The sequence below is a fragment of the Pogona vitticeps genome, chromosome 2 (genome assembly GCF_051106095.1).
Source record: "Pogona vitticeps strain Pit_001003342236 chromosome 2, PviZW2.1, whole genome shotgun sequence".
Lineage (NCBI taxonomy): Eukaryota > Metazoa > Chordata > Lepidosauria > Squamata > Agamidae > Pogona > Pogona vitticeps.
This window is the reverse complement of record NC_135784.1, coordinates 65,389,179-65,402,363: the sequence shown is the minus strand read 5'-3', so window position 1 is coordinate 65,402,363 and position 13,185 is coordinate 65,389,179. Positions and strand designations below refer to the sequence as shown.

The 13,185-nt window shown below is 37.7% G+C and overlaps 1 protein-coding gene across 3 annotated transcripts in view; it reads right to left on the bottom strand.

Annotated features, from left to right (window-relative positions):
- Positions 1 to 13,185, bottom strand: part of DNAH12 (dynein axonemal heavy chain 12) — a 144,101-nt gene that overhangs the window by 103,626 nt on the left and 27,290 nt on the right. For all 3 annotated transcript variants that reach the window (XR_013541652.1, XM_078385322.1, XM_072989607.2), the window contains exons 14-23: positions 12,198 to 12,323; positions 11,851 to 11,985; positions 8,629 to 8,822; positions 7,104 to 7,344; positions 6,505 to 6,690; positions 6,224 to 6,424; positions 5,234 to 5,428; positions 2,974 to 3,095; positions 2,389 to 2,671; positions 511 to 630 (exon numbers count right to left, since the gene is read on the bottom strand). Coding sequence is in view for 2 of the 3 variants with exons in the window: in XM_078385322.1 (XP_078241448.1) it covers positions 511 to 630; positions 2,389 to 2,671; positions 2,974 to 3,095; positions 5,234 to 5,428; positions 6,224 to 6,424; positions 6,505 to 6,690; positions 7,104 to 7,344; positions 8,629 to 8,822; positions 11,851 to 11,985; positions 12,198 to 12,323 (1,803 nt within the window). In the remaining variant the exon portion in view is untranslated. The remainder of the gene's footprint in view (positions 1 to 510; positions 631 to 2,388; positions 2,672 to 2,973; positions 3,096 to 5,233; positions 5,429 to 6,223; positions 6,425 to 6,504; positions 6,691 to 7,103; positions 7,345 to 8,628; positions 8,823 to 11,850; positions 11,986 to 12,197; positions 12,324 to 13,185) is intronic.

Sequence of the window (13,185 nt, the reverse complement as noted above, 5' to 3'; positions counted from 1 at the left end):
ACTCCTGTCAAAAATGCTTCTGTTCAAGGCTTAGGAGCTGCTGGTCTACAGGGGATGGAGGGAGCGGAGGCTGGTGGGGGGGAGAGAAGCAACCTTTTCACAACCCCAGCAAATGTTCCATCCTAGCACACAGCAGTGCCGGCAGTGCTTCTCTTCTCACCTAAGGCAGCATAACAGCTTGCATTGGCACTGCTTCGAAGCACTGATTTGGGAATGGTGACAAAATTCTCGCCTCTTGATTGCACACAAGAGCTGCCAATGAGAAAATCCTGGCTCACTTTAGCTGTCCAAATTGCAAACCAAGTTGAATTGCTGCATATATTTTATTTTGGGAGAGGAGAGACTTTAGTGCTACCTACTTATTTTTAAATATGATATATGTCAATAATTGAAGATGGCTAGTGATTCAATAACATCAACATAATATAACAAATCTAATATATTATGAAAAATACAAAAATAAAACAAGGAAATACTAAAACAAAATATGAAATATATGTGTTATAATACCTGTGAGCCACTAGCTATGGCGTCATGTACTTCACTTGTCCAGAACATCTGCGAGACACACAGAACCACTTGACCAGGCCATTCTCTCACCCAATCTTTTCTTTCTCTTTCTGGATATGCCTAAGAAAATTAATGACATTGGTCAATATTGTTATTGCTAGCAAGTGAAAATACTATGGTGGTTATTTTACAGAATTTATTCAAACAATTAACGGATGAAATAAAATTTTCATGAACTTCTGATCATACACTCATATTTTCCCTTATTTGCTTCCCTGTGCCTCTCCTAAATCTCTTCTAGGGGCTCACCAAATCTTCTAGATCAAAATTCAAGCAATTTGCAGCTATCATTATAGTTTTGTTGGAGAAATAATTACCCCTTCCCTGTTTGGATGATAGAAATTGTTCTATCAATGGGAGTAGTTGCTTGGATACATCTCATAATCTTTTCCCCCCTCAACGGCCATGCTTTCACATTGGATTAGATATTCTAATAATTTCTCCATTGCAATGCAAACAATCAAATTTTAGAAAAAGTTGTTGCTGATTATTTCTCTTTCTTTTTCTTTCTTAAAGGATGATTAGAAGATGATCTTTAACTTGATCACCTTCTTTGATGTCAACAGGATCAACACTGAGGCAGACTTGCCCTGCAGAAATGAAGCTGATGTTGACAATGAAGTGCAACTTGGATAATCACATGGTATAACAGGGGCGTGGTGGTGGTGTGGGTTAAAGCACAGAAGCCTCTGTGCTGCAAGGTCAGAAGACCAGCAGTCGTAAGATCGAATCCATGCAACAGAGTGAGCTCCCATCGCTTGTCCCAGCTCCTGCCAACCTAGCGGTTCGAAAGCATGTAAATGCGAGTAGATAAATAGGTACCACCATGGTGGGAAGGTAATGGCATTCCATGTCTAGTTGTGCTGGCCATTTGACCACAGAAACTGTCTACAGGCAAACGTTGGCTCTACGGCTTAGAGACAGGGATAAGCACCGTGCCCTAGAGTCAGACACAACTGGACTAAATGTCAAGGGGAACCTTTACTATAACTGCTTTCAGAGACACATAGGGGAATGCCATCCTGTTGATTCTCCAAGATATTTCAGTGTCTTTTGTTAGTATCAAGCATGGTATCTTACTAGAGTGGCTCTGTGGAAAGGTAGTAGGTGGCACAGTGTTACAATGGTTTCACTCATACCATTATGGTCACTTAAAATGTGACACTGGGTGATTTCTGTTCAGATCCACTGATGTAAGGTATCATCCTGTTCAGTTTGATGCCAGGCTAAATGCCAGGCATCAACCTGAACAGGATGATACCTTACAGCAGTACCAGGCTAGCCCTGTCATGCATAATCAAATCAGGGATGCCAATTGTTTTAACATGGACTGACTGACATTCAATAAGAGCATAACTAGAACTAAGGACAGGTTTCCTAACTTGTTCAGTCTCTGCCTTATTTTGCTCCTGAATGTCTTGGATCACTCTGCTACATTTAGCTTTGGCTTTATCTAACAATCCTGCTGCTATGTAGACTTCACCTATTTTCAAAATGTTTCACCATGTTTGAGCACAGGTTGCTTGAAGACCCAGCATTTCTGGATTACTCTGATAGCCAACTGTTATTCTGTGTGGCTTTGGACTGCCTATCCTATGGAACAGTTCTCTGCTACCTCATGGGTCAGGGTCTAGGACAAAAGAATTCCACGGATAGGCAGAACAACTGAAGTGACCTACTAAGAAGAAAGCTTTTCATTTCCCTTCTGCCTACTGCTGAGAAGTACCATCAGCTGGATTTTATCCACTTCCTTACTTTTTCCTTTTCTGAGCCTCTAGTAGGAATATTCTAGCAACATGAATATAATACAAAACATACCAGTCTCGACCTTGTTATGACATCATGTATACTCTTCAGCATTATATCTTCTACTTGTATTAACCACTTCTCCACAGCCCCTCGGGCTTCAGAAGTTGAAATGGTTGAAATAAGTTCCACGCGTTCACCTTCAGTGCTATACATTGACTTAATGTCCAGATTTGAAAGAAATTCCAGTTTAGCAATGCCCTCAAAGCACTTTTTCAGGTGAGGCTGGACTCTCAGAGGGTCTTTAGTCTCTGATAGGATTTCCAGCATTTCATCATTAGACAAGAAAAAAAACCTGAAAAATATGATAAAACAGGAAGTGTTGTAAGTTATTATGTTTAGGTGTTAGTTAATTGGTCATCAATAGGGCTTTTGTAATTTGCCATGGCTAATGCAGCTATTAGTCAAGGTATTGGGTGCATCTTAATTATGCAACTGGTCATGTGACCAGGCATTTAAGTGAGAAGCTCTTTGTCATCTTGTCAATCAGTTGCATTTAGCTCAGGCAAGTTACAGTAACCTTCCAAAACACCAAAAGGATTTTGGCCACTCCATATGTTATCACTTCAGTTTAACAACAAACAATATGCAGCATACCGGGGAAAGAAGAGCCGCTTTTTCTCAAGATACGCGTTCAGTCCTCTCATTATTTTGTCCAGAAGTTCATTACAATTCTGAAGCTTTTCTAACAAGCCTGTCAGTGAAGTAGCAGCAAGAACCTAAAACAACACAACACAACATTACAAAATGTTCACTATGCACACTTGCAGAAAATAATGCTGTAATTGGAGAGTTACATTGAATGGGTTTGTAAAGTTTTAGTTAGTAAGGCCTGAGGATATAGACAAGGCACTTGCACATTGTAAAGCTACTGCCTCTTTTTTCTGGTAAGCTAACTGTGATTCCAGCTCCCAAAGCTTATTTGATTTGCCAGTGTTATAACTACTTTGAAACTAATTATTCTTCTATATATTTCTTCTCATTTCCCCCTCTCTTTAGTCTACTTTTTAGCCTCAAATGCATGAAAATTTTTTTTCAGTCTTCATTTTCTGAATTATTATATATACCCTGACTTACAAAAAGCCTGCAGATAAGTGTGATTAAAGCCTTCAACAAAATGCTGCTTATGCTATGGAAGATTTCATTCTAAAGGGTTTCAGAAGTGGTGTCAGAGCTCTTGAAATTATGTGCTGTCAACTTCCTTCTGATTTAGGGCAACCTATGAGCTATTGACTGCCTAGGTGTCCTGCCATTAATAACTCTCTTTACATCTTGAAGACATAAGGCCATAGCTTCCATCTCATTTTCAACTTTTCTCTTTTCTTCATGTCTTCAAATATTTCCAGCATTATTGTGAATCTTGTCTTCTTATGATGCACCCAAAGTACAATACCCTCCGTGTAGTTATTTTTATTTCTAGAATGAGTTCGGGATTGATTTGGTCTAGAACTAGAGATGGGAGTATTCGTATAGGAATACGAATATCCCCCCACAAGTGTAGATAACAAGGGTTATCTACACCCTTCTGCTGCTGCTGTGGGCTCCGGGCTCCCTTCCTATTGCTCCGTTGCTCGTGATAAATTAGCTAGTCCTCGGAGAAGGCAGGATGATGAGCCTCTCCACCAGCTTGCAGAGTGGCTAATCCATCACAAGCAACGGAAAGAAAGAAAGAAAGAAAGGCATCGCGTGGCAGTGACAGAATCGTCCCACCGGGGGCCAGACCCTCGTTATCTGCACCTGTGGGGGGGATATTTGTATTTGGATACAAATGCTCTATCTCTATCTAGAACCCATTTACTTTTCCTTGCGGAGGCCAATGGGATCCATAAGGTATCCATAATATTCTCTTTCAACAACATATTTGGAATAAATTGATTATTTTTCTGTCAGCTTTCTCCACTGTCCAGTTTTCACATCCATACATACTAATTGAGAATACCATAATACGGATGATGTTGGCCCTATTCTTTGGTGACAATCCCTATACAGTACTTACGAAATTTTCCTAGTTTCTTCCCACCTGCCCTTCTAGGTCTGATTTTGAGGCTGCAATGTCCATTTGGACTGATAATTCAACCAAGGTATAGAAATCCTTTATTTCTTCACTGTCAACATTAAAGTTAAATAATTATTCTATAGTCATGTCTTTTCTCTTTTCAACTTTTAACCCTAATCCTGCTTTTGCACTTCCTTCTTCTTCCTTCCCTAGTAGCCATTTCAAATCATTGCTGCTTTCTGCAAATCATATGGGATCATATGCATATCTAAAATGTACATGCAATTTTCACCCCTTTCAGCTGAATTTAACCCAGTGTTTTGTATTATATATTCTATATACAGATTGAACACACAGAAAGATAAAATAAACCTTGTCCAACACCTTTGCCAAAGGCAAACTATTCTGTTTCTCCTTATTCTATCCTAATAGTAGCCTCTTGTCCAGAGTATAGGTTACACATCAGGACAATCAAGTGTTGTGGCGTACACTTTCTTTTAGAATGATCCATAGCTTCTCACAATCCCCAGAGTCAGAGGTTTTGCTTTTATCTATGAAGCACAGACTGCTTTTCCTCTAAAAATATTGGATATGCTAATGCATATATGCAAGCTGATATCTAGTTCCTCTTCCTTTTCAGAATCTAGTTAGAAATGTTCATAGATTATCCACAAAGTTCAATATTATTTGGTCAGACCTTGATTTATAATTTCTAACTACTCATGCTGTGTCTTGTCTCACTAAAGAGTTGCCATAAGTTGGAATCAACTAGATGGCATGTAATTATTATTACTATTATTTCTTCCAGAACTGGGTCTCAAGGTGGCTTAAACTAATCCTTGCTAATCCTTACTACTTTACCTTGGGGTCTTTGGCACAGTATTTCATAATGTCTTTCCAATATCTGTCCACAGTCAGGAACTGGCGTCCCTCCTCTGGCATCTGTTGCATTATGTCCTCAGAAGAAAAGATTGGTTCCAAGTACAGCCACTGAGCCTGCACTTTCAACCACTCATCAATAGTTTCTTGAATTCTAATCAAGCGGTCCTCCCATTCCTTAAAAATACAATCAAGTTAGTGTAGGATATTCATAATATGTAGGTTAAAACAAAAATCAAAGAACTGAATTTAAAGAGCTTGTGCCTGTGTTACCAAAAAAAATCTAATACAAATGAAGGAGAGTCAAAGAAACCTCTCCACTCATTCATTTTGGGGCCCAGTTTAGTTAACACTCCTCCTTTGTATTCTCTGCACCTATGGCTAAAAGCAAACATTCTCCTAACCATTTGTGTAGAAACTCTGGCCATTCATCAGCCTATTTTAAGCATAGTTAGTATCAGCACTGCATCAACTACGCATAGTTAATGCTTACCAGAATTTTTTAAACACAACCCTAAACAAGATTATACTTCAGCTGCAATGGTGTAAACCACTCAGAATCATGATAGCTTGGTTTTCTAAGATTTTGAGGTTTACTGCGTTGAGCGATTTTTATGCACAGAGTAGATGTGATATAAAACTGAAAATGAAGGAATAAAAGAATGGAAAGTCAAACAGATCTCACACTTAAGAGAAACTGTTGCTTTCCATTAGGGCCTTCAAACTGTACTTAATTTTTTAAGTCTGCATTTAATCAAACTGATTTATCGAAGTAAATTAGTTCAGTATAAAGAACAATTTCAAGCCATCCTAGTGCTATTTAATAATTTAAAATAATGTGCTTACCTTAAGGCTAACAAAAGGCTAACAAAAATTAATAATAACCATGCATAGAAATGCACTGTAATCAACCTAAATATGTGAATACATTCTGAATTAAAAGATGACTTACATAACACTATGCAAAAATACCTTTATTTGTTTTTCAAATGGTTTGATGAAAGGCGATCCTCTCATTGTTTGTGTTTTCACAATCTGGTCATCCAGAATAGTTTGAATTTCATCAACTGCACACAGAATATTCACTCCAGTCTCCCGATACAAGCTTATTTGGAAGGAAATTGACTCCCAAACTTCCAACATAGTGTGCATTGCTTTCTCTAATGAGAATTCCTATAGCAGATTGGAAATAAATTATTGTCTCATAAAAGTAATTGTCTAGAGCTCAGATACAAGAGTTAGTTTGTCCTTACCTTGCTTGCCCCCATACTTATGGTTTCAAATTGTTCTAAGTATGGGGTTAAGTTCTGCTTCAAAACTTTTCTCAGGGTAGTTCCAGAATCTGGAGTTAAATCATACCCAACAATTTCTGACATTTGTTTCCAATGACGGGCCCGTATTCCTGGGTTACAAAGAATAGTCACCAAAGGAATATTTTCCTAGTTGAGAAAAAAAAAAATTAAAGTATTTATTTATTTATTTATTTCATTTATACCCCGCCTATCTACTAGATTGTGACCACTCTAGGCGGCTATGTTTGTATGTTTCACTACTGTAACCAATATCCTAAAAACTATATTGCACACATTTAGACTCTTTGGTACTGGTGTTAATGCCTTAGCGAGTTCCTAAAGTAGTTTAAGAGATGGATAGCTCAGCATATTTTTATATTATAATGAAACTATATTTTATGGAAGTGTCCATATATAATTTATTACTAGAACATTAATGCAATATACTTCAATACACAATATATTCTTAACTGCTCCCCAACACACTTCTGTACGTACAGACAACAAAGTAAACAAGTCTCTGCTGCAGGTCATGCATACTATTATAAATATCCACTAACTTTGAAATCTTTAACCTGCTCCATGACTGCAGAACACATTGAAATGGTTGGACTGTCCTTTTTTTCTTCCTCTACCCTCTCTTCCACAACGGCTCTGCGCACTGATTTTTTTCTTTCTATTTCAGCTTTCTTCAGCTTTTGTTGAAAGAACCTTAATGTCTTATAAATTTCACGAAAAAACTCATCCACTTCACTTTCCATCTTTTCCCCATTGAGATCTAAAAAAGCACCATCCATCCATCTAGAAAAAGTAAAGCAAAGGTGAATCCTAAAGAGGAATACTTTTAACTTTCACACACATGCATCAACATATAAATTTTATAAAAATATATTTTATCACAGAAAAATTGAAAGAAATCTTCAGAATGTTAGATGAGAAAAAATGAACTCAACATAAAAAACATAAATCATTCTTATGAGACTAAGATTTCCTTTGTAAGCAGCCTGAGCAATAGAACAGTAGACAGCTGAAGAAGGTCTTGTCACAACCTGGATAAAGAAACCCTTGCAGTCAGTAGATCAACTCATGAATATTAAAACAAATTGACTGCTTCACAAAGAAAAGTGGAATCAACCATGAGTAGTTTTGATGGTGCTCTTGGAAAGTGCACACCTGGAAAGAGGAGTTGAACACTTTTGAGAAGAAAAGGCCAGTACTGGTCTGAAACATTTTGCTGCCTTGCTTCGGCCATTTTGTTCTGAGGAGAAGAGGACAGGACGTTTCCAAGATGTTTTGCTGCTTCCTCCTTCCCATACAGGAGATCACTATACAGTACAAGCATTTCAGCATTGGTGCTCGAATGGCAGTCTCTACTGCACTTAACAACAGAGGACTTTAAGGAATCTGGACAAATCTAATGGTATACAATGCTCTGTTTTTCAAAAAAGCTAAAGAGCTGGGGAGCCAAAGATGGGCAACTAAAGATGCCCTCACTCTGCTTAATGGCAGGGCTGGCCCTATGCAAGATTTATGAAAGGTAGCTTGTCCTTCAACTTCCTGGGCACATTCTGTCTTGTGTGTATACACAAAAAAGAAGCATCACAGCCACAAATAGTACAGATTAATAAAATGGCTTTGAATTACAGGCTTAATGAGTAAGCGACCAAACTCTTCACATCTTTTTTTTTGTTATCAAGGTGGCAGGAATTACCCATAACAGACAGAGAGCCAGGCAGAGACATACACACTATTAGCAAACAATCAAAAAATTTCCTGTCAGAGTATCACCTTCCTGCCATTGCTTGCTACAATTTACTCTATTTATGTGTAGAAAGTAAATTAAGTGCATCAAAACACAAAACTGAACATTTGCCAAATTAAAATAAATAAATAAATAATAAATAATAATAAATAATAAATCATGCAAAGATTAGAAATCACAGCTTTGTTAACAAATGTGTACATTAATAGAAATAGGACTGAATAATAATGAGCTCAGAACTTTGAAAAACAGTCACGTATTTTTTAATTTGACAAACCAAAGCATTAACAACTTTTCAGTCATAATTTTGTTTATTTCATTACCTTTTTTCAGTCCGTTGCCATTTCAGTATAAAAACAAAAAGTTTTTGGTATGGCTCGATGTTAACTTTTAAAGTTTCCAAATCGGGATATTCCGTTATTTCCCAATTTAAAAGCTTCTCTTCTTTATTAATAAATGCAACAGTTTCATCAGCATCTTGTATGCGTTTCTGCAGTGTTCTCATGTCAGTGACATACTGAAAACAGATTTAACTCTCTTGAGAAATATTTAGGCAATTCAGTGAATAATGGATCATTCTATATAACTACAAGACAAATTAAGACACAATATTCTAAAAACATGAAGCATTATACCAGAAATAACACTTTTTAAGTGGAAATGGGGAGAATGTTAGGAAAAGAACAGACACCTACTTGGGAATACACCCTACTGAACTCAGTACAGTTTACTTCCAAATAAATTTGAATAGGTAACCTTACCCTTTTCATAGAACCACGGTTTAAAGAGATACTGGCTGAAATCCTGTCATGCAGGATAGGCATTGCAACAATTTGTGAGAATTTGGGGATGTTAAAAGCCCCTTCCATCCTGAGGCTCTGAAAGGTTTCCCCAGATCAAAAAAGGTGCCTAAGGAGTCTCAGAATCTGCCAGGGAGGGAGGGGAATGATGGGAAACTTAAAGATTAAGAACCATAGTTGATGACATCATTGGCCTTACGGTTGTGTGTCTTTGGCAACAGGATTCCCGCTATCGAGCACTTAATAAGTGCAGTTTATTTAATAATTTGCTGGTAAATTCCCAGGCTTTGCTGCTGAGTGCAATGGAGTGAGTAGGAGGATTTAACTCATGTCCCTCTTGGAGTGTTTCACAGGATGAAAGTGGAGGAAGCATCATGTGTGAGCATAGCTGCTGAGTGCATACATGGTACAGAAGTAGCAGCCCCCTACCTCCAGCCAGGTTCCATGGCACCCTCTGATCAAAACCATCTGATCTGTTTTAAGTGATGGCACCTTGCAGCCTGCCAGTGAATTGTCACACAAGATGCTGTTATGCTCATATGTAACCTTTACCACTCATGCATTTACGTCTTTGCAGTGAACTTTTGTGCATGCCTATGGGAAGCTAAGCTATATTGAATTCATTGGGACATACTTCTGTTAAGTATGCATATATAGGATTTCAGCCTTAGGGTCAGTTTCTGGGGCAAAAAACCCTACATAACTAATAAATAAGTGCATCAAAATTTTATTTTGCAAATAAAATTGTTTCAGACAATGTAACACACTCTGCACATGTAACAAAACTTTGGTTAATAATTACAACATACATCCTGTACTCCTTACATCATCTATGGCTGTTATTTTGGCCATAAATTGTGCATGCAGAGAGAGGGAGTGCTTGGCCTTCTAAATGGTATTGGATTGCAATTCCCATCAATCCCAGCCAGGGGAGCGAATGCAGCCCAACAACAACTGAACAGCTACATGTTCTACACCCCTCTGCTACTATCCAACCAGCCAAACAATTTTGTTATAGTGGGACAACCAACAAGAGTTTAATTAAATGGCATCATCTTATAGAGAGAACTTATATAAAATGTTCTATAGATGGCATTTGCCACCTGATAGACTAGCTAAAATGGTTTCTAATAGGTCAAGTAAATGCTGGAAATGTCATTAAAAAACTGGAACTAATCACCTTTGGTGGACATGTGATAAAGCAAAAAGATTTTGGGTAAAAATACATATATGGCTTATTAAAATAATTTTTAAAATGTAAATTTTAAACTAGAATTCTTTCTATTAGGTATAATACAAGAAAATGTTGATAAACAAAATGTATATTTAATACAGTGGGGTCTTGACTTGAGAACTTAATCCATATTGGAAGGCGGTTCTCAAGTCAAAAAGTTCTCAGGTCAAATCTGCATTTCCCATAGGAATGCATTGAGAACCATTTGATCCGTATCTGCTCTTTTCCGTCCATAGAAACTAATGGGAAGCTGCTATTCCGCCTTCGACCACTAGAGGGGGATATTTTGTTTCTTTTTTTCTTAGGTCAAGAAAGGTTCAGGGAAGGCAGGAAAAATACAGTCCAGGCAGTACAGTACCAGGCAGTCCGAAGACTGTCTCCCAATCCACTCTCTAAACGCTGGGAGGAGTGAGGAAGCAGACAGGCACCCTTTTCACTGGCCAACAGTTAACTGAAAGTTCAAATTTTGCACTTTCCCTGCCTCCCACGTGTTTTTTTTTAGTTCTTAACTCAAATCTAAGTATGTAAGTCAAGTCAATGTTTTCCTATGAGAGTGGTTCTTAAGTCAAAATGTTCTTAACTCGAGCCGTTCTTAAGTCAAGACCCCACTGTACTGCATATTTTAACAGCCGCATGGATTATATTTGCACAGTACTGGAAGAATGAAGAAGCACTTCAAGATGAAGAAAGAATCAAAAAGATACTGACCTGAGCAGAAATGGACAGACTGACATTAAAAATCAAAGGGAAGGAAGATTCAGAATACTATCAAACTTGGAATCTGTTTTATCAATGGCTAGAAGCACGCTGTATAGATTAAGGACTTAATATGTATTGTAGCTGTATTAACAAATGATTATAAGCAGAACCCAGGAGACACAATGTTAAACAAGCATCGATAGACTTTAAAAATAATATCAAAACTTTGAATCAAGAAAGAGTTTAATTTAATTAGCATGGCAACATAAAGATTTAATGTTTTGTTCTCTGCCAACATCACAGTTTATTGACTGTTGTTTAAATACAGTGGTGCCCTGCATAGCGACGATAATCCGTGCAGCAAACATCGTCGCTATATGGATTCGTCGCTATGCTAAATAAAAAGCCCATAGGAATGCATTAAAAACCATTTAATGCGTTCCTATGGGCAAAAAACTCACCTTTAAGCGAAAATCCTCCATACGGCCGCCATTTTCGGTGCCCAGTAAGCGAGGAATGGGCGAGAAAACACATGGGCAGCCTTTTTTTTTTTTACCTGGTGGCAATTTTGGAACCGCTGACCAGCTGTTGGAAAAACATCGCTATGTGAAAATCGGTAAGTGAAACAGCTTACCGATCATCACAAAGCGATTTTTTCCATCTAAATCATTGCAATGCAATCGCTTTTGCGATCGCAAAAACTTAATCGCTATGCGGATTCGTCGTTAAACGGGCTGCACATTAAGCGAGGCACCACTGTACTGTGTATTTCTCACACAAAGCACCATCACTTGATATCATCTAGCACACACCTGTTGCATGCGATCCAGATCAGAGTATTCTGTGAACTCCTGCATACGACGGGTCTGCCTTTCTATTTCCAGAATCAGTTTCTCACGTTTGGCCAACAACTCATTTTCACCTTTACGTTTAGCCATTTCAATAATCTGTAAGGGGCAACGAAGTTAATGGTACACATCTGTGGGGATCAATATTTATGACACTATTATCTTACAAGAATACTGCCACCTCTCATGACCAGTTGAATTAGACTGCTAAACATCACTAAGAGCCATCTACAAAATTATCCCTCCACATTTTAAACTTGCTAGGCCAAAACTCCATGCATTTTTTCAAACACCAAAATGTTTATATTTACATCATCATTTTCATCAAAGACGGGATTAATATTCTGAGGCCATAATAGGACAGTTGCATTCAGTGTCAGGTCTTCTGGGTGAAATAAATATACATCTAGGAGATAATTCAATCGCCGCTGGCATTCCTGCAAGACAGAGTTAATTAGTTGTTTCTGTTTTTAAATAAACTAGAAACTGACATTAAAGAAACACAGGCATTCCCATTTCTTAGGATATTACCATATCTACCACCACCACCCTCACAGCATTGTTCTCTGCAAAAGCATAAGTAGCAGATTTAATGCCTGGCTCTTTCATCTTTAGCGTATTCTTCTCCTTTACTCCTTCCCTACTCCCTTACACAAGTATGAATACTCCCATCTCTAATCAATATGATTTGTTATCATATGATTATACTGAAGGTGGGCTTTAAGTCAAGAATTGAAATATAGATCAGAACCAACAATTTCACAGAAATGTGTGATTGATTATATACTGATGGTTAGTATATGTATTCAATCAATATTATCAAAGGAAAAGTGAAAGAAAATCTACTTTGGAAAACACAGAAGGCAGAAAAGAGCAAGTGTATAAGGAGAGACAGAAAAAGGGACTATTGCAATACAGAAGAAATGAATATTCTCATAAGTAAGAGATTCCCAAAATGGGAGATGCAAGCCAGCGATTACAGAGAGAAAAACAGCATTAATATACATGAACCATGTGGAAGTCTGTACATACTGTGTAACTCAGGCACTTCAAGCACCCCTTATATACAATGAAAGATAACTGAGAATCAGATTAGAAACTGACTCCAGATCTAAAATGAACAGTTAAAAAATCCAGATGTGTGAACAAATTGTGAACTATTTTCAATGCTATATAGCCTGTGCATGAGAACATGTTATGATGGTTGGATGCTAATAATTTTTTACATACAGTGGTGCCTCGCTTGACGACGTTAATCCATTCCAGCGAAATCACTGTAGAGCGAAATCATCATCAAGC